Below are 21877 nucleotides of genomic sequence, written 5' to 3'. Positions count from 1 at the left end.
CCTCTCTCAGAAGACACTCTCCCAGAATCCCAGAACGGCTCCTGCCCCTCCAGAGAAACAGTGGACATGATCTTCACTGTATAACAGCTCCAAGAAAAATGCAGGGAACAAAATCAAACTCTGTACATGGCATTCATTGACCTTGCAAAGGCATTCAACACAGTGAATCGCAGTGCTCTTTGGGTCATTCTCCAAAAAATCAGGTAACCTGACAAATTTGTGAACATCCTGCAGCTCCTCCATGATGACATGATGGCAACAGTCTTGGACAGCAATGGCTCCCAAAGTGACCCATTTAAGATGGAATCAGGTGTCAAAAAGGGATGTGCTATTGCCCCAACTTTATTTTCCATCTTCATTGTTATGATACTTCATCTTGTTGACAGGAAGCTTCTCATCGGAGTCAAAATCATATATTGGACAGATGGCAAGCTATTTAATCTCACCAGACTGAAAGCCAAAACCAAGGTAACAACAACATGTTTTAGAACTCCAAAATGCTGATGACAATGTCGTCTGTGTGCACTCAGAAGAAGACCTACAAGCCACTCATACCTTTGCAGAAGCATACAAGAAGCTCAGCCTTTCACTGAACATCGAGAAAACCAAAGTGCTCTTCCAGAAGTCACCAGCCAATCCCTCTCCAATGCCAGAAATACAGTTTAATGGTGTAACATTAGAAAATGTTGACCATTTCCGCTACCTTGGCAGCCACCTATCCACAAAAGTCAATATTGGCACTGAAATACAACACCGCCGGAGCTCTGCGAGTTCAGCATTCTTCTGAATTAAGCAGAGTGTGTTTGAGGACCAGGACATCTGTAGGGATACCAAGGTGCTTGTTTATAAAACCGCTGTCCTCCCAACTCTGCTATACGCCTGCAAAATGTGGACTGTCTACAGATGTCATACGAAACTCCTGGAACGTTTCCATCAGCGCTGCCTCCAAAAAATCCTGCAAATCTCTTGGGAAGACAGGCGGACAAATGTCAGCGTGCTGGAAAATGCAAAGACCATCAGCACTGAAGCGATGCTCCTCCGCCATCAACTCCGCTGGACTGGCTACACTGTCCGAATGCCCAATCACCATCTCCCAAAGCTCTCTGCTCCAAACTCAAGAACGGAAAACAGAAGGTTGGTGGACAGGAAAAGAGGTTTAAAGATGGGCTTAAAGCCAACCTCATAGACACCGAGAACTGGGTAGCCCTGCTCCTTGAGCGCTCTAACTGGAGGTCAGCTGTAACCAGCAGTTCTGCAGAATTTGAAGAGGCACAAATGGAGGGCGAAAGGGAGAAACGTGCCAAGAGGAAGGCACGTCAACCCAACCCTGACTGGGAACACCTTCCGTCTGGAAACCAATGTCCTTACTGCGGGAGAACATGCGGATGAAGAATAGGGTTCCACAGCCACCTACAGACCCACCGCCAAGACACTACATATGGAAGACCATCATCCTTGAGCTATGAGGGATCGCCTAAGTAAATTAAGTAAGTAAGAAAAGATCGACACAGGAGTTTACCAATTATATTTTAGATCCTTCATTCAAGATTTTGAATGTACTCTATTCAAGACTCCTAAAACTTGTGCTTATGGACAGGATCATGTAAAACATGAAACGTTTACTTAACAAAAGCTTTTCTTCAGCAAGCAAAATTATTCTAGAAAGAATTGTACCATTTAAAAATGTCTGTCCCATCATAAAACTTTAAAGCACCAGCCTGAATTAAGGGTTCTGTTAGGAAGGGGAATAAACAGCCAGCTTGACCTCCTATCGTAAATGTTTCTAGCCAAAAAAAAAAAAAATGCAACACTATCAATCTTTACTCATTTGTTCTAGATGTGGAAAGGATCCTCTGGTCCAGCTATTCCACCCCCTGCTTGATGTAGGAAACCACAGGGCTTTCTCCATCTATTTGAATTTCATAGCCCAAAAAAGTTAATATGTGTTATTTTACCACAATTTTACATGATACACAGCATTTGTGGTGAAGAAAAAAAACAGTCTTAGGAGAAAGAAAGAGAAAAGTCAAAACATGAAATCAATCACAGAGTTAAAGAGAACACTTTAGCATAGATGAAGTCCACATTATTTATTAATTCATTGAATTAAATGAAACTGCTATCCTTTTTAAAGTGCACATCCACCAAAGACATCTGTGGGTTCCTGGCTTTGTCAGTTGAATCTCTGACCCGGATTTAAGTAAGTCACCAAAGACTTTCCATTTGTATTTTAATGGGTTGGCTCTGCACTAGCTGAAAAGGATTTGTGCAAGCTTTCTCAATCATGGACAGATCCACCCATGACAAGGATCTCCAGTTGGTAAGAACATGATTTTCAATTAGTTCTCCATTTCAAGTTAATTTCAAGTTACACCACCTCCTTCTAGCATTTAAATCAAAGAGGGGGGGGGGGGAGAGAATGTGAATGGCTACCCTTCATCATTATCCACTCCTGTCCTAGAAGTACAGGACAATGGAAGTGACAGTGGAAGGGGGCAAGGCTAAAAGGTCCTCCCTCCTTACATGTTCTACCTAAATACAAAATATCTATGGTACAACTGCAATGTGTACCTTTTCAGTTGACATACAGTAGACTGCAGTGTAAATATAGTATTGTGTACTAGTTCTAGTAAAGTTTGGAAATTGCAAGGCAGAGATGTCTTTCCTTGGCTTTGGGGGCTACTAGGTCTACTGGCAATTCCTGTTACTTTAGTTGCATTGCTGTTATAATGAAAGTGTTTTGTACTATTTTATCTAATATAATACCTTGGTAGGATCCTTAACAGAAGCTTGAAAGGATTTTAAAACAATAAATATCTAAGTCAGATCAGTCAGCACTGTATGAAAAACTAGGCCTGACAACTCCCCACATATCTAAATTAGAAAGCGGGTTTAAAGTTCAGCTACCTTACAGGGAACACATACAATACTAAAAATGTTGTGGATTGGCCACAATTCCTTCTTTCTATCTGGAAACACATACAAGTACAGACATTCATTTCCATAACTGAAAACTAAGAGTACTATTTACATTTCCTCAATTGCCAGGCCTAACTAAACTGATTTATTTTATATTCAACTAAAATCCAATAAAATTGAATCATCTATCATAACAAACCATTTCCAACTGCCATGTATCTTTTCAAATCCGTGTATCTATCCCAATTATTTTTCCAAAACTCAATAAATGGACCATTTTACTGAGATATTAGCTTCCCTCAAGTTGTACATAAAGTAGTAGCTGTTGTTTTTCCATTACACCTGCATCTCAAGGTCTAAACAACAGGTTCTTCACAATCGCACTCAACTTTTCACTATACAATTTCGTCCAAATGATTTCTACTGAACATTTTAAATTGACAGATCCATAGTCCTCACTTTCTCACACAAAAACATACACAGGACAAACTCACTACACCACCCATTTCAAATTTTAAAAAAAGACTACCACTATTCTGAATGATCTACAGTATGTTTCCTAATTCTACATGAAATTAGCAGAAGTCATACACAATTAGCTCTGCTCTCATCAGAATACTTTATAGTTGTTTCCGCCTACTTCTGCTCCCACCTTTCCATGGATAAGAGCAGCAAGTGGCTCAGTGCTTCATCTCCTGAGAATTCCTACACCTCCACTCCCTTGAAAATTATTAGATGCAAAATGTCTCATTATTTCCCAACAGTTAGGATATGCCACCATTCCGAAGCACCTGCAGTCATCTCATCAAATGCTGAAAAAGGGAATGTTTGCCATCCCCTTTCAGGCAGGAAACACTCCAGATACAAAGAAATACAAAATAATGACTAGCATCTACCTGTCATGGAAACGACAAACAGAGCAATGTAACAAAGGTTAGGTGTTTCACTGAGTACATAAGACCCATAGATTCCCATGCATAATTTTAAAAAAAAACAAAACAAGCCCAACAGGTTTTACTGCTGCATAAACCACACATGGGCTACTCACTGCTACATTGTGCCCGATTATTCATTTTGAGCCTACACATTAGGAAAATGACCTATAAAGCATCATCTCCCCATAATACTATCAGTAACCTTGAAGTCAAACATTACTTGCTACAATGGCCATAATATCCAGGAAGCATGAAATGCACACCAATCCCCAAAACTGGATTTTGAAGTAAAAATTGCACAGTTTTGCAGTGTATCTTTCCAGATCTATAAAACATTCCCAAAAAAATTAACATGAAAAAGAGTTAATGAATGCCTACTAAATCTCATAGGAAGAATCTGAGGTTATTTTACTATATATACTGTAGCCAGCACACATTTCTTTAAAAGACTCAAAACAACTGTGGGGGGGGGGGGGGAGAGAAGAGAAAGACAACTAGGAAGTGCTGCAATTGAAAGAATGACAAAAGGAAACAGAGACAATTCAATATCTGCTGCGTCTTTAGGGAATACAACGATGCCAAGACATCTAACAGATGAGCACACGAGCAAATAGGATACAAGTTTATTACCCTCTCTTAACAATGAAAATGTGTACAACAAACTCTTAAGGAAAACAATACCATCAAAGACAAACTGCTAAGGAGTGGCATCACTGCTAGGCTAATGAAAGAAACAACTGAAATAAAATTGACATGTTTTCTTATTTGAACCACAATATATGTTACAGCAGTGGTTCTCAACCTGTGAGCCCCCTGCTGTTTTGGCCTACAACTCCCAGAAATCCCAACTAGTTTACCAGCTGTTAGGATTTCTTAGAATTGAAGGCTAAAACATCTGGGGACCCACAGGTTGAGAACCACTGTTTTAAAGTATGCCTGGCAATGGATATTTCAAGATCTGAACACCATGCAATACAATATTATGCACTGTTACTCAGGAGATTACATGTTAGTAAATGTGTTTAGGATTTCAATTTCTATTTGTTTGGATATATAAAGACTGAAAAAACAAGAAAGCAACACTTCTCACCACATACCCAGGAAGCCCACTGTAATACCTATCCATCTATCCACACAGGAGTAAGTGCAAAACATCTGGATGCAGGATACACTTCTCTGCCCCAGTGACTATGTGAGTGGCTTTTATATCCCATGATACCACAAACCATCACATAGAAACCTCCTTCTGCACATGGAACACAACATAAAGCATTTATTAGCCTCTATGGTACTTTAAAATAAAAAGTTTCTGGAAAGCTATCCCAATGTGAAATTTTATTAGAAAGCCAACACCTTTGCATACCCCTCAGCAATCCCAGGTGATACAGTTCTGTCACATATTCAATAGTTAATCCATATTATTATCCAGAACTGCTAAAATTAAGTCTTTATTTATTAATACACTATTTGCAATTCAGAGATTATCTGAAACACAATGTACATACGGTAATCTCTGAATTGCAGCACTTCAGCCCAGTCCTTAAGTTATAAATACAAACACTCAAGTGAACCTCAACTTTTCTGAAGTCCTTTTAAAAAAAATCAGGAAAATATCATTCTTGTCATATGTCATTCATTTCCTAGAAAAATTCCTGTGTTTTCATTTACTCAGCTTACCAAAATGTTACAGTGCAGTATGTTTTCAGAGGTCAGCACAGAGTAAGAATACATAAGCCCAACCACTTTGACACTAGAAACATGATACAGTACTTGCTTTTACTGATAGTATCATGTACTTAAACCTTCCTAGCTCAGAATGTGCCCCAAAGAATTAAATAATGACAGGAGGCAAAGGGAAACGAGGCAAGCTGAGAGATGCTGGCAGTAAATTGAAGAAGGGTTCACTGTGCCCACTTCAGGTTTTTAAAAGTGCCTTGCCTTCCAAGGAACAATGAGACAAAACAGTTAACATTAGTACCCACAGAAGTCAAGCTGAGCATTTTCTAAGAAGCATAAATCTTTATCTGAACTCACTAAGGGTAGTTCCCATGAAACTTAACAGCAAGGACAAAACCTAATGGACAATACTTCTGATATAATAGTGAAAAGTCACCATCTAATTGATATATAATCTTTCTAAGGACAATTCCACATCTCCCCAAATGGGCTTCTCTGGAGATTCAGTCTGCTCTCCTTGTCCAGGATCTCTGCTATCTCCCGTCCTACAAAGGAAAACCCTGCTGCAAGCCTCACTTCTACTGTAGAGGCACACTTCATGGAAGCCAAAGAATTCTTTGAGAATTCTTGAAGAACAGGAGAAGTCACAGCAGAGTGGAGAACAAATGTCCCTATCTTCAAGAAGGGAAAAAAGAGGACCCAAATAATTACTGTCCAGTCATCCTGACATCAAGACCAGAAAAGATTCTGGAGCAGATTATCAAAGAGTCAGTCTGTAACCACTTAGAAAAGAATGCTGTGATTACTAAAAGTCCACGTGGATTTCTCAAAAACAAGTCATCCCAGACTAATCTCTTTTTTTGATAGGGTTAAAAGCTTGGTAGATGCAGGGAATGCTGTGGATGTAGCATATCTTGATTTCAGTAAGGCCTTCAGCAAGGTCCCCATGACCTTCTTGCAAACAAACTAGTCAAATGTGAACTAGGCAATGCTACTATTAGGTGGATCTGTAATTGGTTAAGCGACAAAACCCAAAGGGTGCTCACCAATGGTTCCCCTGCATCCTGAAAAAAAGTGACTAGTGGGGTACCATAGAGAGGGTTCTGTCCTGGGCCTTTCAGGACTGTTCAACATCTTTATTATGGTCCAAAGACCCTTGTCAATTACTTAGATGAAGGTTAGCGGGCATTGTTATCAAGTTTGCAAATGGCACCAAATTGGGAGGGATAGCTAATACAGGATTGGGAGAAATGTAGGACACTTCAATTAGGCAGAAAAAACAAATTGCACAGATGCAGGATGGGTGACACCTGGCTCCACAACAAAGATACAGTAGATTCTCGCTTATCCAACGTAAACGGGCTGGCAGAACGTTGGATAAGCGAAAATGTTGGATAATTAGGCGGGATTAAGGAAAAGCCTATTAAACGTCAAATTACGTTATGATTTTACAAATTAAGCACCAAAACGTGATGTTTTACAACAAATCAACAGAAAAAGCAGTTCAATACATAGTAACGTTATGTCGTAATTACTGTATTTATGAATTTAGCACCAAAACATTGCAGTATATTGAAACAGCTGTGGATCCGGGCAGGAGGAAGACTGTGTTGGATAATACAGAATGTTGGATAAGCGAGTCTCTACTGTATATGTGAAAGGAACATTGTAGTGGGCAACAAGCTGAACATGCGTCAACAGTGTGAAGAAGCAGCTAAATAAGCCAATAAGATTTTGGTCTGCATCAAAAGAAGCATAGTGTCTAGATCAAGGGAAGTCATGGTGCTCCCCTCTTCTGCTTTGGTCAGACCTCACCTAGAATACTGTGTCCAATTCTGGGCACCACAGTTTAAGAGAGAAATGATCAAAAGTCTGGAGACCATGAATCCCTCTGAGGAGCAGCTTAAAGAGCTGAGTATGTTTAGCCTGCAGGAGAGAAGGTTGAGAGGAAACATGATCGCCATGTTGAATTTTTGAAAGGCTGTCATACATAAGCTGGGGCAGCCTTTCTTGCTGCCCTGGAGAATAGGACCCAGAGCAATGGGTTCAAATTACAGGAAAAGAGATTCCACCTGAACATTAGGAAGAACTTCCTGACCATGAGATCTGTTCAACCTCATGGTTGAACAGATCGGAGCATGATGGAGTCTCCTTCCTTGGAGGCTTTTAAACAGAGGCTGGATGGCCATCTGTTGGGGTGCTCTGATTGTGTTTTTTCCTGCATGGAAGAGAGTTGGATTAGATGGCCCATGTGGTCTCTTCCAACTCTATGATTCTATGATCCTAAGACGATTCCTCCCCCATCAGCATTTCTAGCCACCTGCTGACATCCACAAAACAAACTCAGTCCTGCCTGTGTTTCTTTTCCTATTGAGAAGAGCAACCTTCACAAACAAACCTTGAAAATGAAACAATCCTACCAAACTGTTTCCCCAGACTGACAGGAAGTGTTAGGTATCAGCCTGCGGTTGTTCTGATAATTAAATTAATTTTTACAAAGTGTTTCCCCTCTCAGTCCAATTGCCATCACTATGATGTCACAAACTAGCCTTTCACTACCTTATCCTACCAAACCATAACAAGAGAAGAGGAAAGAAAAGAAAAGAAGTGTTTTCTTTTATTTCCAATTGCTATACAAATCCGGGGGGGGGGGGGGGAGGTTTGAACCCTACCAGAAATGGGGCATGATTCTTACAATAGAAGTTTCTAGATAGGAGGATGTCCTACACCAAGCCCTCTGGACCACTTCTGCATGGTGAGTGCCAGTTTCAAGCATGGGGCTTTTCCAACCCTGCCAAGTGATGTCAAGGGCTGAATCTGGGACTTCTGCAGGCAAAGCAAGTGCTCTGCTTCAACAGCTATAGTCCTTCAGCTTGTAAGTTAAGGGAAATCCATGTCTAAATCGCTGCTTCAAATATTTGCCATTAGTTGTGATAAGCTAAGGGGGAAAGCTACAAGGCTTGTGTCAAGTGCTCATGACTCTTAGTTGGTCTTAGGTGGATCTTTGAGATCAGGGCTAAGGGCTCAACAATAAGCCTGTTACATCTGGATGTAATTCAAGAGAATCACTGCAATGCACTTTACCAAATAAATCAAAATTGTTTTCACAGCAATTATTCAAATTTTAGAAGAGGATCTTATACGTTATATTTTGCAAATATTTGATGCCAATGTTATCCTGTTTTCAGGAAATAAGTGGAATTCTAGATGTAGCATTTGAGGGTTCAACACAAGAAAATAGAGGTATAGCTGGTCATGTGAAACAAGTCTACAGCAATATTACAACACAAAATCATATGGTTTTAATCCTCCGAAGTATTTTAACTGAAATCACCGAATAGTTACCAAGATGAGAGACAAAGTACAAAAAAAACCCTCAGTTATTACACAGACATGTTTCCTACCAAACCAATGAGACACAAGTGTCAAAAATCCAATGTTCATATTGTTAAATTCCATTGGTCTATAAGACAATAAATTTTATATAATCTGGACTGCAACCATAAACTGGAAATATTACTGGGCAAGAAAACCTCAAAAGTAAAAGCAGATGGTGCTGCACAGTATACACAACAATATGTGCTCCATCAATATATGCTTTACAGAATATATCATTCTGCATCATGGGCATCATGCAACTCTCTGGATTCTGTTGAACTACAATTCCCAGCAGTCAACAGTGACGTATGCTGAGAGTTGCTGTCCAGCCACGCTGGGATATCAGGAGAATTCTTGCCCCTAAAGTATATGAATGGAATGATTATAACTAACATTTGAAGCAACTCTGGCCTATATTTATAAAAACAGAAAAGGGGTCTTATCCAAATATTCTCAGTACTTTGTCATTCTTCTTTCTCTTCCTAGAGCCATCTTTGTTTCTATATTAGCTTTTGAAAATTCAGCAAAATACCAAAATTCCATTGTTCCGTTAACAGTGAACTAATACTAGCTAAAATTACTCACTTGGTGAGGTTAGTAACATATGTTCCTTTCACATTTTAATGAGAGTAAAATTCAAATACAAACAATGGAGTATCATCGATTGGAATGCACCTGTGGTATTTAGAAATCATTCTAACAATGGGTATACTATTACACAATCTAGAATAGCTTTAACCTTAACAAAATTTACTTCATGGGCAAAGTTTAATTTACAAATTTAAAAAAACAGCAACATAACATTTATGAACACTATTTTTGTTGTTTTAAATAACCATCTCATATTAACCAAAATGTTATTTATTAAAACAGATAATTAAAAGAAACGTATTTCTGGTTACAAAAATATTTACTTGCACACCAATACAATGTAATAAAGATTTAAAAGAAAAATGAGTTTTTATGTTCTCTGATCAAGTCAAGAGTTCATTGGTGCATTTTCCTCGTCATGGCAGAAACAATATGCTTCATTATATAGAGACAATGAAAGCATTGCAAATTAACAAATATTTCCATATGCTCAATATCAAAGCAATAAATATTTTAACCAAGGTTAAGAAACACAGATTGATTTGTAAAAATGAGTAAGACCTGTGTAAAACAAAAGCTTGAAGCTATCAATCCTTACTGTGGAGAAGGCTTCAGTGATTTTAGGGACATTTGCTTCATAGTAAAGATTTGCTAGAACAGTGTATACAGACAACATATTTCGTCAGTTAAAGAGTAAGTCTACTTCCAATAATGAATATTGTAACAACTACATTAACTGCACATCTCTGACACTGTGGTTCATTACAGAACTATATTTAAGCAAAAATTCTATTTCAATGTAACTTGAAACTCTGCAATTGAGAGCAAGAAAGTATTTCAAACAAATATTAAGTCACTAGCTGTCCCCTGCCACACGTTGCTGTGGCCCAGTCTGGTGATCTGGAAAATTAAGTAATGAGAAAGTGTTGGTTTGTAATATATGTAATTTCTTTATGCTTGTGGGTAAACAGTATTTCTTGTTGTTTGTCAGTGTTGATGTGGAGAGTGTCTGGTTTGCCTACTCTGGAATATGCAACATATCATAGTCCTTCTTTAAGGGTCCCTTTCAAATCTATGATACTGTGTGTGTGTGTGTGTGAATCATATCTATCTATCTATATCTATGGCTGGATGGCTCTTTGTCAGGAGGGCTCTGATTACATTTTCTTGCCCTGGTGAAGAGAGTCGGACTGGATGGCCTTAAGTATTTTCTTTTGGTCATGGGGGTTCTGTGTGGGAAATTTGCCTCAATTTTGTCATTTGTGGGATTCAGAATGCTCTTTGATTGTAGGTGAACTATAAATCCCAATAACTACAAATCCCAAATGTCAAGGTCTATTTCCCCCAAATTTCATATGTGTTCATATTTGGGCATATGGAATATTTGTGCCAAGTTTGGTCCAGATCCATCATTGTTTGGGCCCACAGTGCTGTCTGGATGTAGGTGAACTACAACTCCAAAACTCGAGATCAATGCCCACCCAACCCTTCCAGTATTTTCTGTTGGTCATGGGAGTTTTGTGTGCCAAGTTTGGTTCAGTTCCATCATTGATGGAGTTCAAAATGCTCTTTGATTGTATGTGAAATATAAATCCCAGCAACTACAACTCCCAAATAACAAAATCATAATTTTTGAGTGATGGTCACTCCTTGTGTTGTGAGATGTTTTGTTGCCAAATTTGGTGTGATTTCGTTCATTGATTCTTTTGTTTTAAAGGTACTCATTATGCACAGAGCATTTTTATATATATAGATGGACATTTTAAAAAGCTAGTAAGTCAGATTTCATACCAAATGCACTCATGCATAAGTGCATACATCAACCAGTCTGAAATTAACCCGTGACCCTTCAGTTCCTGGCCATTTTCATTCAACTTCAATTAATCTGAGTGTGACGACAGTTGCTTTTCAAACTAAAAGCATGGCCTAACCAAGCCACCAGTAGCCACATCTGCAACCCAGAAATTATAAAGTTACATGGTAAAATTAGTAAGGAAGCAAGTATCAACAACAGGGCTTTCACATAATTCCATTCGAGAGGGAAATGTTGCTGATCGTGCAAAAATGAAAAAACTAGAAATAAATTGGTAAAATGTCATCTACTATTGTTTTATTGTCTTATGGACATTTGGTCCCATGTAAGCCACCCTGAGTCCCTTTGAGGAAATGGTGGCGGGGTATAAGAATAAAGTTATTATTATTATTATTATTATTATTATTATTTACTTTTTTAAAGGATGGAAAAACCTCTATTTTGTATGACATCATACAGAAATATACCAATAAGAACGTCTACAAACACAAAAGCATTGTTGCTTGAGATAAAAAGCATTCAGAAATATACACTAGATATGGAGAGCAGCTTTCTACCTTCAGTTTCAGGACCCCCTCAAATCTCAAATGCAACATGGGACTCTCACAATGTTTTACCCTATCCTTTTGTACTAATTCTCCCCATCCCGCTTTTTTGTATTAAAAGGGAAAGCAGCTTTATGGGACCACAGCAGTTCGGCCCCTCCTTCCCAAACCCACCCCACAAAGAATCCATTGCTCTGGATGCTCCGTTTTGGCTGACACTAGGCTCTACTTAGGATGATCTGTGCTATTAGTTATCATAGTTGATCTGGACAAAACAATGCCCTAAATAAACCCACTCAACAGGAGGCCCAGGAAGCAAAAAGATGCAACCCCAGCCCTCTTTTCCCTCTGCCTGCTAGAGAAGGAGAACAGTGAAAGCATGTTCAGAGAAGCATTGTTGGCCTGCCTCAAGTTGGGCTGACCTTCTTTGAAAAGATCCCTAGGTACAGCTGACCCTGGCAGCACCATTCAAACCAAGCACAGAAGGAAAGTTGTCCATTGCCAGCCCTGAGGACTACTGTGGAACTCATCACTTGGATTTCCAGCCTGCTGAGAACCTACTTGTACTAACAGCAAGAGCAAGTAAAAGGGGTGCCCCACGTGCAAATCCTGCTCACGTTGCCACAACTCTGGAAAGGAGGCAGGCAGGCAGGCAGAAAAGAAAGAAAGAAAGAAGTCTGGGTCTCAAGAGAGATGTTCTCTGTCTATCTATCTACACACACACATACATGCAAAAGGAAGGAGGGATTCAAGAGAGATGTTCACTCCATATGAACATGTAAACATACTTACACAAGTGAAAGAGAGAAAACAAGACAGAAAGAAGCTAAGGGCTCAGGAAAATGGTTCTCTCTGTGTATACCTGTAAATATACATATGCACATAAGTAAGGAAGGAAGGAAGGAAGGAAGGAAGGAAGGAAGGACTCACTCCATAGTACCTGTGGACAATACATTTGACATGTGAAAGGGAGGAAGGAAGGAGTGAGTGAGGGGCTCAAGAGAGATGTTTTCTCTGGTAACATACATACGATTACACACACACAACAGCACATCAGAAAGAAAGTAAAGGCTCCAGAGAGATGTTCTCTCCTGAACACTGAGTTCCAATGGGAAAGGAGGTTGGTTGACACTCCTTCCCAGGGACCTTCCACACAGCCATAGAACCCAGGATATCAAGGCAGAAAATCCCAAAATATCTTCTTTAAACTGGGTTATCTGAGTCCACGCTGCCATATATTCCAGTTCAAAGCAGTTATTGTGGGATTTTCTGCCTTGATATCCTGGGTTCTATGGCTGTGTGGAAGGGCCCCAAATCCCTTTTGGGGGAGGAAGATGGAATAGAAGAGGGGAACCATTGGCTGGAAAGCACTGTGAGCAGGGAAGGAGAAGGGAGGCTAAAACGTGAGAGAGGAAGCCAGGGTTGGCCCCAACTTTGGGCATGCTTCCCATGCATTAGAGGCTGGTGGGCTCCAAGGCAGAGAAGGCAAAGCATGGGAAGACCAGGAAAGGGGGGGTCAGACCACAAAGGAGGGGCGCTGTGCCGGAGAAAGACTGGATCGACCCTGTTCTAGGGACCCTTCCACACAGCCATATAACCCAGATTACCAAGGTAAATAGTCCACAAGATCTGCTTTGAACTGGGTTATCTAAGGGCCCTTCCACACAGCCATATAAACCAGAATATCAAGGTAGAAAATCTCACAAGATCTGCTTTGAACTGGATTGTCAAAGGGTCCTTCCACACAGCCATATAACCCAGAATACCAAGGCACATAATCCACAAGATCAGTTTTGAACTGGGTTATCTAAGGACCCTTCCACACAGCCATATAACCCAGAATATCAAGACAGAAAAAAGTCCCACAATATCTCCTTTGAACTGGTTTATCTGAGGCCGCTTCCACACAGCTGAATAAAATCCCCCATTTTCTGCTTTGAACTGGAATATAAGCCAGTGTAGACTCAGATAACCCAGTTCAAAGCAGATCTTGTGGGATTTTTTGCCTTGAGATACTGGGTTACATGGCTGTCTGGAAGGGCACGCTGCCATATATTCCAGTCGAAAGCAGATAATATGGGATTTTATTCGGCTGTGTGGAAGGGGTCGGAAAAAGGCTGGATCGACCCTGCTCCAGGAGGCAGTTTCGGAATGCAGAGAGAACTGCATCCAACTGGATTACAGGAGTGTCTCCACGCTGCTTCTTCAACTGTCCCGACCCCAAATATTTGGGGGGGGGGGTCCCTGAGCTCAATGTTAGGGAGGCGATACAATGGGCAGCAGCAAGGCTTCTGAAGAGATCGAGAAGTGCTGAGTGTACAGTGGACTCTGCAGAAGATGCTTCACAGAGACACACAAAAAAGGGGGATGGGGGTGGGATCAGCCTGTCTCAGCAAAGACAGCAAAGGCTGGTTTGGGCTCCTTGGTTCCTCTCGGTGTTCCATATCCCGGGGGCCAGAGGCGCATTTCTCCGCACGGAAGGGGCGGCGAGTGGGGAAAAGTTGGGAGTCTGCACAGCAGTTGAAGAGGGCACCCTAGGCAGGGCATGTGAGGGCTGGAAGGGCCAAAGAAGGCAGTGAGTCCCCTTCCCTTCTCCTTGGGCTTCCCTTTCCCCTCGGCTTCTTTCCCTCACCAGCGAGAAGAGGTTGGCGTGACAGTCCTCCAGGCTCGCCCCGTTCGCCAGCCCGCTCATGGTCCTCCTCCTCCTTCTCCTCCTCCGCCGGCAGAGCGGGGCATGTCGGAGCGGGCCTGAGGCGAGAGCGGCTCCAGGCCCAAGCCGGGACTGCTTCCGTTGGCGACGGCAACCGCTTCCCTCAAGCAGCGCCGCCGCCGCCGCCGCCGCGTTCGGTTCTTTTCTTCCTTTCCCTCCCTCCCTCCCCCTCCCTCCCTCCCTCCTCCTCCTCCTCCTCCTTCTCCTCCTCCTTCGTCACCCGGCCGCCTCTTTCCCTCCCTTCTCCTCACGCACTCGCCGCCGCTCTGACAGCCATGGCGGCCGCGCCACAGGAGCGCCGCGCCCCCTCATTGGCCCAGCCCTCGCCACGTGGTACGCTCTGCCCGGCCCAAAGGAGAACTCCACCGCTGGCCGTTCCCTCGCTTTTTTTTCTCTCCTCCTGAGGCGCGCGCCTTCCAATTCCCTTCCCCGCCGGTGGGGGCGCTGTGCAACTGGGGGGGGGGGGTTAGCCAGACACACTGGCAGGACTGGGCTTTTGCAAGACTTTGGCATTGCATTGTCACCCCCCCCCCTCCAGCTGCAAGGAGAGACTGGTGGGGACAAGGAACAGGGCCTTCTCAGTGGTGGCCCCTCGACTATGGAACTCCCTCCCTCCCCAATGCTATTAGATAGCTTCCTCCCTCCTGCTTTCAGAAAGTCAAAATCAGGCTGTGGAATCAAGTGTTTGGGGAGTTGCACAACCACAGTACAAACTCTAAAATTACTACAGCAAAACAGCAGAGAGGAAACAACCAGGCACATCTTAACACCTCTCAACAGAACATTTTCCCAGGCTCAGCCAGGCCTTCAAATGCTTATGAAGGTGGTCAGCTGAAACATTCACACCTAGCTTCAGCAGAGAGCTCTTTGCCCCACCCCAGTCATTCCACAGATATATAAACCCATTTTCCTATTTCCAACAGACCTCACTACCTCTGAGGATGCTTGCCACAGATGCAGGCGAAACGTCAGGAGAAATGTCTCTAGAACATGGCCCTATAGACCGAAAAAACCCACAAGAACCTACAGTACAAAATGTTTATTTGAATATGTGGCATTGAATATTGCCGAACGGTAAGCCACTCTGAGTCCCCTTCAGGGTGAGAGAGAGCAAGATTTTTATTTATTTATTTATTTGAGAAACTACAAGTCACTTCTGGTGTGAGAGAATTGGCCGTCTGCATGGACGTTGCCCAGGGGAGACCCAGATGTTTGACGTTTTACCATCCTTTTTTTTTAATTTCTCTTTTTTATTATTATTCTTTTTTTTTCAACACAAAAATAGTACCATCACATACTATCATTGTTAGAAATTCAGTTGCTAAATTACATTATGAATACATATCACATATCACATATTGTTTTCCTAATGCTCTTATCTGTCTCCCCTTCACCTTACCTTTGTGTCTGACAGTTTTACCCCCCTCCTCCCCACCCCCTTCAGGGAACAGTATTCACCTTAATTCAGATCTTAATTTAATTGAACAACTGTAAAAAGAGAATGGTTTAGCACATTATATCTTTCTTTTCCTTCCACTTTTTCGATCAGTCTTTCCCATTTCTGCACCCAAGTTTTCTTAAATCGGCATGTTGTGTATTTGCTTCTTTTTTCATGGATATAATCCTGAAGCATTTATTCTGCTAAATACTCATAGCATTTTTAACCTCCCATTTTCTATAATCTTTCCACCCCAATGCCACAGTTGCTTCGGCAGCTAATACCATTATTTTACAATTGCCTCCCAGGCTTTGATATTATCTTTTTTGTCAAATTTCGGTGTAAAAAATCCTATTTTACCAACCTTGTGGGAGGTTTCTCTCATGTTCCTGCATGGGGAGCTGGAGCTGACAGAGGGAACTCATCCGCACTCTCCCCGGATTCGAACCTCCTACCTGTCCTCCCAGCAGAAGGGTTTAACCCAATGGTTCCCAACTTTCCTGATGCTGCGGCCCCTTAATACAGTTCCTCATGTTGTGGTGACCCCCAACCATAAAATTATTTCCATTGCTACATCATAACTGTCATTTTGCTACCGTTATGAATCGTAATGTAAATATCTGATGTGCAGATGTATTTTCATTCACTGGACCAAATTTGGCACAAATACCCGATACACCCAAATTTGAATACTGGTGGGGTTGGGGAAGGTTAATTTTGTCATTTGGGAATTATAGTTGCTGGGATTTATAGTTAACCTACAATCAAAGCACACTCTGAACTCCACCAACAATGGAGTTGAACCAAACTTGGTACAAATAACTCCCCTGACCAACAGAAAATACTGGAAAGGTTTGGTGGGCATTGACCTTGAATTCTGGTGTTGTAGTTCACCTACATCCAGAGAACACTGTGGACTAAATAATGATGGATCTGGACCAAACTTGGCATGAATACTCAGTATGCCCAAATGTGAGCAGTGGTGGAGTTTGGAGAAAATAGACTTGACATTTGGGAGTTGTAGTTGCTTACAATCAACATTCTGAGCCCCACCAACGATATATTGGGCCAAACTTCCAGGGGCGGCTCAACCCATTATGCAAAGTAAGCATTTGCAGTATAGTTGATTTTGCCCAGGGGCGCTCTTGAGGCGCTCTTGGGGGAAATAGACCTTGACATATGCGAGTTGTAGTTACTGGGATGTATAGTTTACCTACAATCAAAAAGCATTCTGAACTCCACCAATGATGGAATTGAACCAAATATGGCATGCAGAACTCCCACAACGAACAGAAAATACATATCAGTGATTGGTTTGGGGGGGGGGGGAGGCACCACAATACTGTTTGCTTACCGTTGAAAATTACTCTGCAAACTTCCCACACAGAACCCCCATGACCAATAGAACATACTGTGTTTTCTGATGGTCTTTGGCGACCCCTCTGACACCCCCCTCACAACCCCCAGGGGTCCCGACACCCCATGTTGAGAAACACTGGTTCAACCCATTGCGCCAACGGGGATCTCCAGTAGAGAGTGGGATAGAAATATAGTAAATAAATATGTCACTGCAAAGTTAATACAAACAAATTGGCTTGGACTATGACTATGGAATTAGATGCTATGGTTTTAATCAGTTATTTCAATGTATTTATATGGTCCATTATGCTTTTAACATTTAATGTGTTGTATATTTATCTGCTTTTATGTTGCTATGTGGCATTGAATCATTGCCAAACTGGAAGCCGCTCTGAGTCCCCTTCGGGGTGGTGATAGAGCAGGATAAAAATACAGTAAATAAATAAATTAAAAGAACGCTTCTTTAGGGTAGACCATTATTTTGCCTCCTCCATCTACTTTTCCTGCCCTGAAACTCCACATAGAAACTAATGGTTTTCTAGGAGGGTCTAGATGGTTTTTGTAAAATCGTAGTCCTGGGTGGTATGGTAGATTTTGTGCAGCATTTTCCTATGTTGCACCGTGTCATAGGCTGCTGTAAGGTCCACAAAAACTGCTCCCGTAATGCTACCTTTCTCATAGCCTTCCTTGATATATTCGGTCAGGTTAAGAATTTGAGCTGTACAGTTTTTTCCCTGGTCTGAAGCCTGCTTGTTGATGAAGACTCTAAGATCTCTTTCACGTGTTGTGGAGCCAGGTGTCACCCATCCTGTATCTGTGCATCTTGTTTTTTTCTGCCTAAGTGAAGTGTCCTACATTTCTCTCTTTGTTGAAATTCATTCTGTTAGTTTTGGCCAATCGGCTCTCTCATCATTTAAAGTTGTTTTGAATTCTGATCCTGTCCTCTGGAGTAATCACTCTCTGTCCTCCTTTGATACTATCTGCAAACTTGATCATCATGCCCTCTAAACCTTCGTCCAAGTCATTAACTGAACAGCCCTGAAAGGCCCAGGACAGAACCCTCTCTATGGCACTCTACTACTCACTTCATTCCAAGATGAAGGGGAACCATTGGGGAGCACCCTTTGGGTTCAGTCGCTTCACCAGTTACAAATCCATCTCACAGTAGTATTTTCTAGCCCACATTTCACGAGCATGGAAGTCCTGAAACCTAACCCCAATGCATTCTCAGACCCCAATGGAGAGATAGGGACCATATTACTGTATTTCCCCGAAAATAAGACCAGGACGTAAATTAATTTTTTGCTCCAAAAGATGCATTTGGGCTTTTTTCCATCTAAATTTTAAGCATAAATTTTAAACTCATGCCTTGTGTTTAATCTCTGTTCTGTGTATTTTAACATGCATTTTATAGAAATACATTTTCATGTGTGTATTTATACAATTTTCACAATGTTTATGTGTTTTAATTATACTGTAACCCACCTCAAGCCATGAGGAGAGGTGGGTGAGAAATAAAATTATTATTATTATTATTATTATTATTATTATTATTATTATTATTAATGCACAAAAGCCTATATTTATTCAAATACAGTTATGCCATCTTCTTCTGGAACGTCATCACAATATGATATCAAGAATATTATTTATATTTCATTATATATTAATATAATGTGTTGCAACTGACGTACTAAATGTGTCTGTCTGCCTAACGACCTGAACTGGGGTTTATTTTTTGAGGCTAGGGCTCATATTTCAAGCATCCTGAAAAATCATAGGTAAAGGTAAAGGTTTTCCCATGGCATTAAGTCCAGTCGTGTCCAACTCTGGGGGTTGGTGCTCATCTCCATTTCTAAGCCAAAGAGCCAGTGTTGTCCATAGACTCCTCCAAGGCCATGTGGCCAGCATGTTACCTTCCCGCCAGAGTGGTACCTATTGATCTACAAACATTTGCATGTTTTCAAACTGCTAGGTTGACAGAAGCTGGGGCTAACAGCAGGAGCTCACGCCTCTCCCTGGATTCGAACCTGCAGCCTTTCAGTCAGCAAGTTGTAGGGCTTATTTTCCAGATAGGTCTGATTTGCGGGGTACCACAATAGGTTTCACCTGTGCCTTGTGGGCTTCGTTGGTGGCCTTACTGTGGTATCTTCTCCCTAAAACCAGGCAACTTTGCGAATAGCAGACAGACGTGTAGGAGAAGGTGACTTGCCTGTCCATCCATCTGCACCATTTGCTCCAAAATTGAGAGAGGATACGCTTTCTGTGCTGAAAGACCAACATAATGGGAATATTTTCTCTCTCAATTGTCTTCTCCATTTATTGTGGTGGTCACCATCTTGCTCTCAGTGGTTCCAAACATGCTTGTGTCCAGGGCAGGATTAAACATTTATAATAGCGACTGGCCTTCTGACATAGGAAACTCTGCCCAAAAGTTGTGTCTTTTGAAAAGTTGTATCTCAGTGATTGAGGGAGCCATGTTTACATTGCTCTCCTTTATCCGTCTGTGCCGTGTCCCATCTCTTTCCACCCCAGAAACTATGGGATGAATGCATTAACAAGATATTTGGGGGAAAGAAAGCACTGCTTGCCTTATGTTTCCCCAAACAGGCAAAAACGCCCCATGCAACAGAGGCAGGTGGCGGCGGGCAGAACGCTCCTCTTTGGAGCAAAATAATTGACAGCAAATCATCTCTGGCTGCCATATGGAAAACTGTTGGAGAGTTCCGTGTTTTTTGTAATACAAAAGCACAATACATATGTGTGTTTAATGAGGCTTTGGAACAGCATGTTCCCAATATTAGGTTTTTCCTTTTGTACAGAGGGAGTAGCCAGATACAGGGGTGAAACACCCCCTACCGTCCAATGGAACCGGAAACATTAACTTGATCATGTGAATTGGGATACTCAAGGGAACAGCAGGGAGGTTTCTGACATTTCCCATCTGAATCCCACTCATTTCTGCCTCGGTCAGATCTAGAATCATAGAGTTGTAACAGACCACATGGACCATCTAATACAGCCCCCTGCCATGCAGGAAAAGAACAATCAAAGCAACCCTGACAGATGGCCATCCAGCCTCTGTTTCAAAGCCTCCAAAGAAAGACCCTCCACTGAACTTGGAGGCAGAGAGTTCCACTGTTGAACAGCTCTTCTCACAGGCAGGAAGTTCTTCCTCATGTTCAGGTGGAATCTCCTTTTCTGCAATTTGATCCCAAAGCTCCATTGAATCCTAGTCTCCAGAGCAGCAGAAAGTAAACCTGATCCCTCCTCCTTATGACATCCTTTCCAATATTGAAACATAGCTAGCATGTCATCTCTCACCCTTCTCTTCTGCAGGCTAAACAGGCCTAGCTCTTTAAACTGCTCCTCAGAGGGATTCATGGTCTCCAGACCTTTGATCCTTTTAGTTGCCCTCCTCTGGACACCTTCCAGACCTGATCTGGAATAACCCTGTGTCCAGTTCTGGGCCCCACAATTCAAGAGGGATATTGACAAGCTGGAAGAGCTGTTCAACAGTGGAACTCTCTGTGTGCTGTCACGCACTGAGCCTGTGAACGAGTCTGTAGACAGGACGTGTTTTCTGAATGCCCAACAGGACGCCGGGGGTGCCTCGGCTGAGAGGCCTTTCGGATTTCCCCACACAAAGTTCTTTTAAAGACTTAGAAAATTCAACAAAGTTTTTATTGTTGCTTAAATCTTTAATAAATCAAACAAATACTTCAAGGCTTTGAATCAACTGGTGGCTTGCTTAAATCTTGTCCATAAGGGACAGGCAACTTTCTTCATAAACTGTTTCTTCCTTCTATAAGGGAAATCCTTGACCCCTCCTTTGGCAATCTATATTTAGGCTTTGCTGGTGTGGGGCCCCTACACCCGGTTCAAATTTGTGTTATGGCTGCCGCGAGAGGTCCTTACCAGGCCAAAGTCTCTGTGTAGATTTCCAAGAGGAAAGAAGTCCTTTGTTTCCCAGCGAAGGCTGGCTGAAAAACCGTGGAGCTGTATTTCTCCAGCAAAGAGCTGGCTGTAGAGTTGTGGAACTAAATTCCCCAACAAAGGCTATGCTGTAGTTCTCTGTAGAGCTGTGGGACTGGATCCCCCCCCCCCCCGCCCCCCAGCAAAGCTATATAAGGCAAAGCTTTCTACAGGTGGAACTCATTCACGTCCTGTACGAAAGGCTTCTCTGTGTGAACTGAACTAGAGGTCCCCTTTTCCCTCCTTAACCTAGAAAAAGGGGTGGAACTAAAGAACATAATGATAATTGATGGGTCATTGGCCCTATTATTGCAAACCAAGGGAAGCCACCTTACTGCAAAATGCATGGAACTTTGGAATACATGCAAACACTCAATAGAAAGGAAAAGAAATTGGAGCTCCTGGTACAGCTGTACCAGCACACTCTGTCTCAGAGTGTGATGGAGTCTCTCTTGTATTGCTGCCCACAGAGAGTGACAGTTCCTTGGGCTCTGGGTTTCAGGACAGATTTCAAGCATTTCAAGTATTTTTGAGGTT

The 21877-nt window shown here is 42.0% G+C and overlaps 1 protein-coding gene across 2 annotated transcripts in view; it reads right to left on the bottom strand.

Annotated features, from left to right (window-relative positions):
* The window catches only part of MED13L (mediator complex subunit 13L), a 149448-nt gene extending 134741 nt beyond the window's left edge, over positions 1–14707 (bottom strand). For both annotated transcript variants that reach the window (XM_060785459.2, XM_067473261.1), the window contains exon 1: positions 14491–14707. In XM_060785459.2, the coding sequence (XP_060641442.2) occupies positions 14491–14550 (60 nt within the window). In that variant the 5' untranslated portion in view covers positions 14551–14707. The remainder of the gene's footprint in view (positions 1–14490) is intronic.
* Between the last annotated feature and the right edge of the window lie 7170 nt (positions 14708–21877).

Source organism: Anolis sagrei, chromosome X (assembly GCF_037176765.1).
Source record: "Anolis sagrei isolate rAnoSag1 chromosome X, rAnoSag1.mat, whole genome shotgun sequence".
NCBI classification, from domain to species: Eukaryota; Metazoa; Chordata; class Lepidosauria; order Squamata; family Dactyloidae; genus Anolis; species Anolis sagrei.
This window is presented reverse-complemented; position numbering and strand designations above follow the sequence as displayed.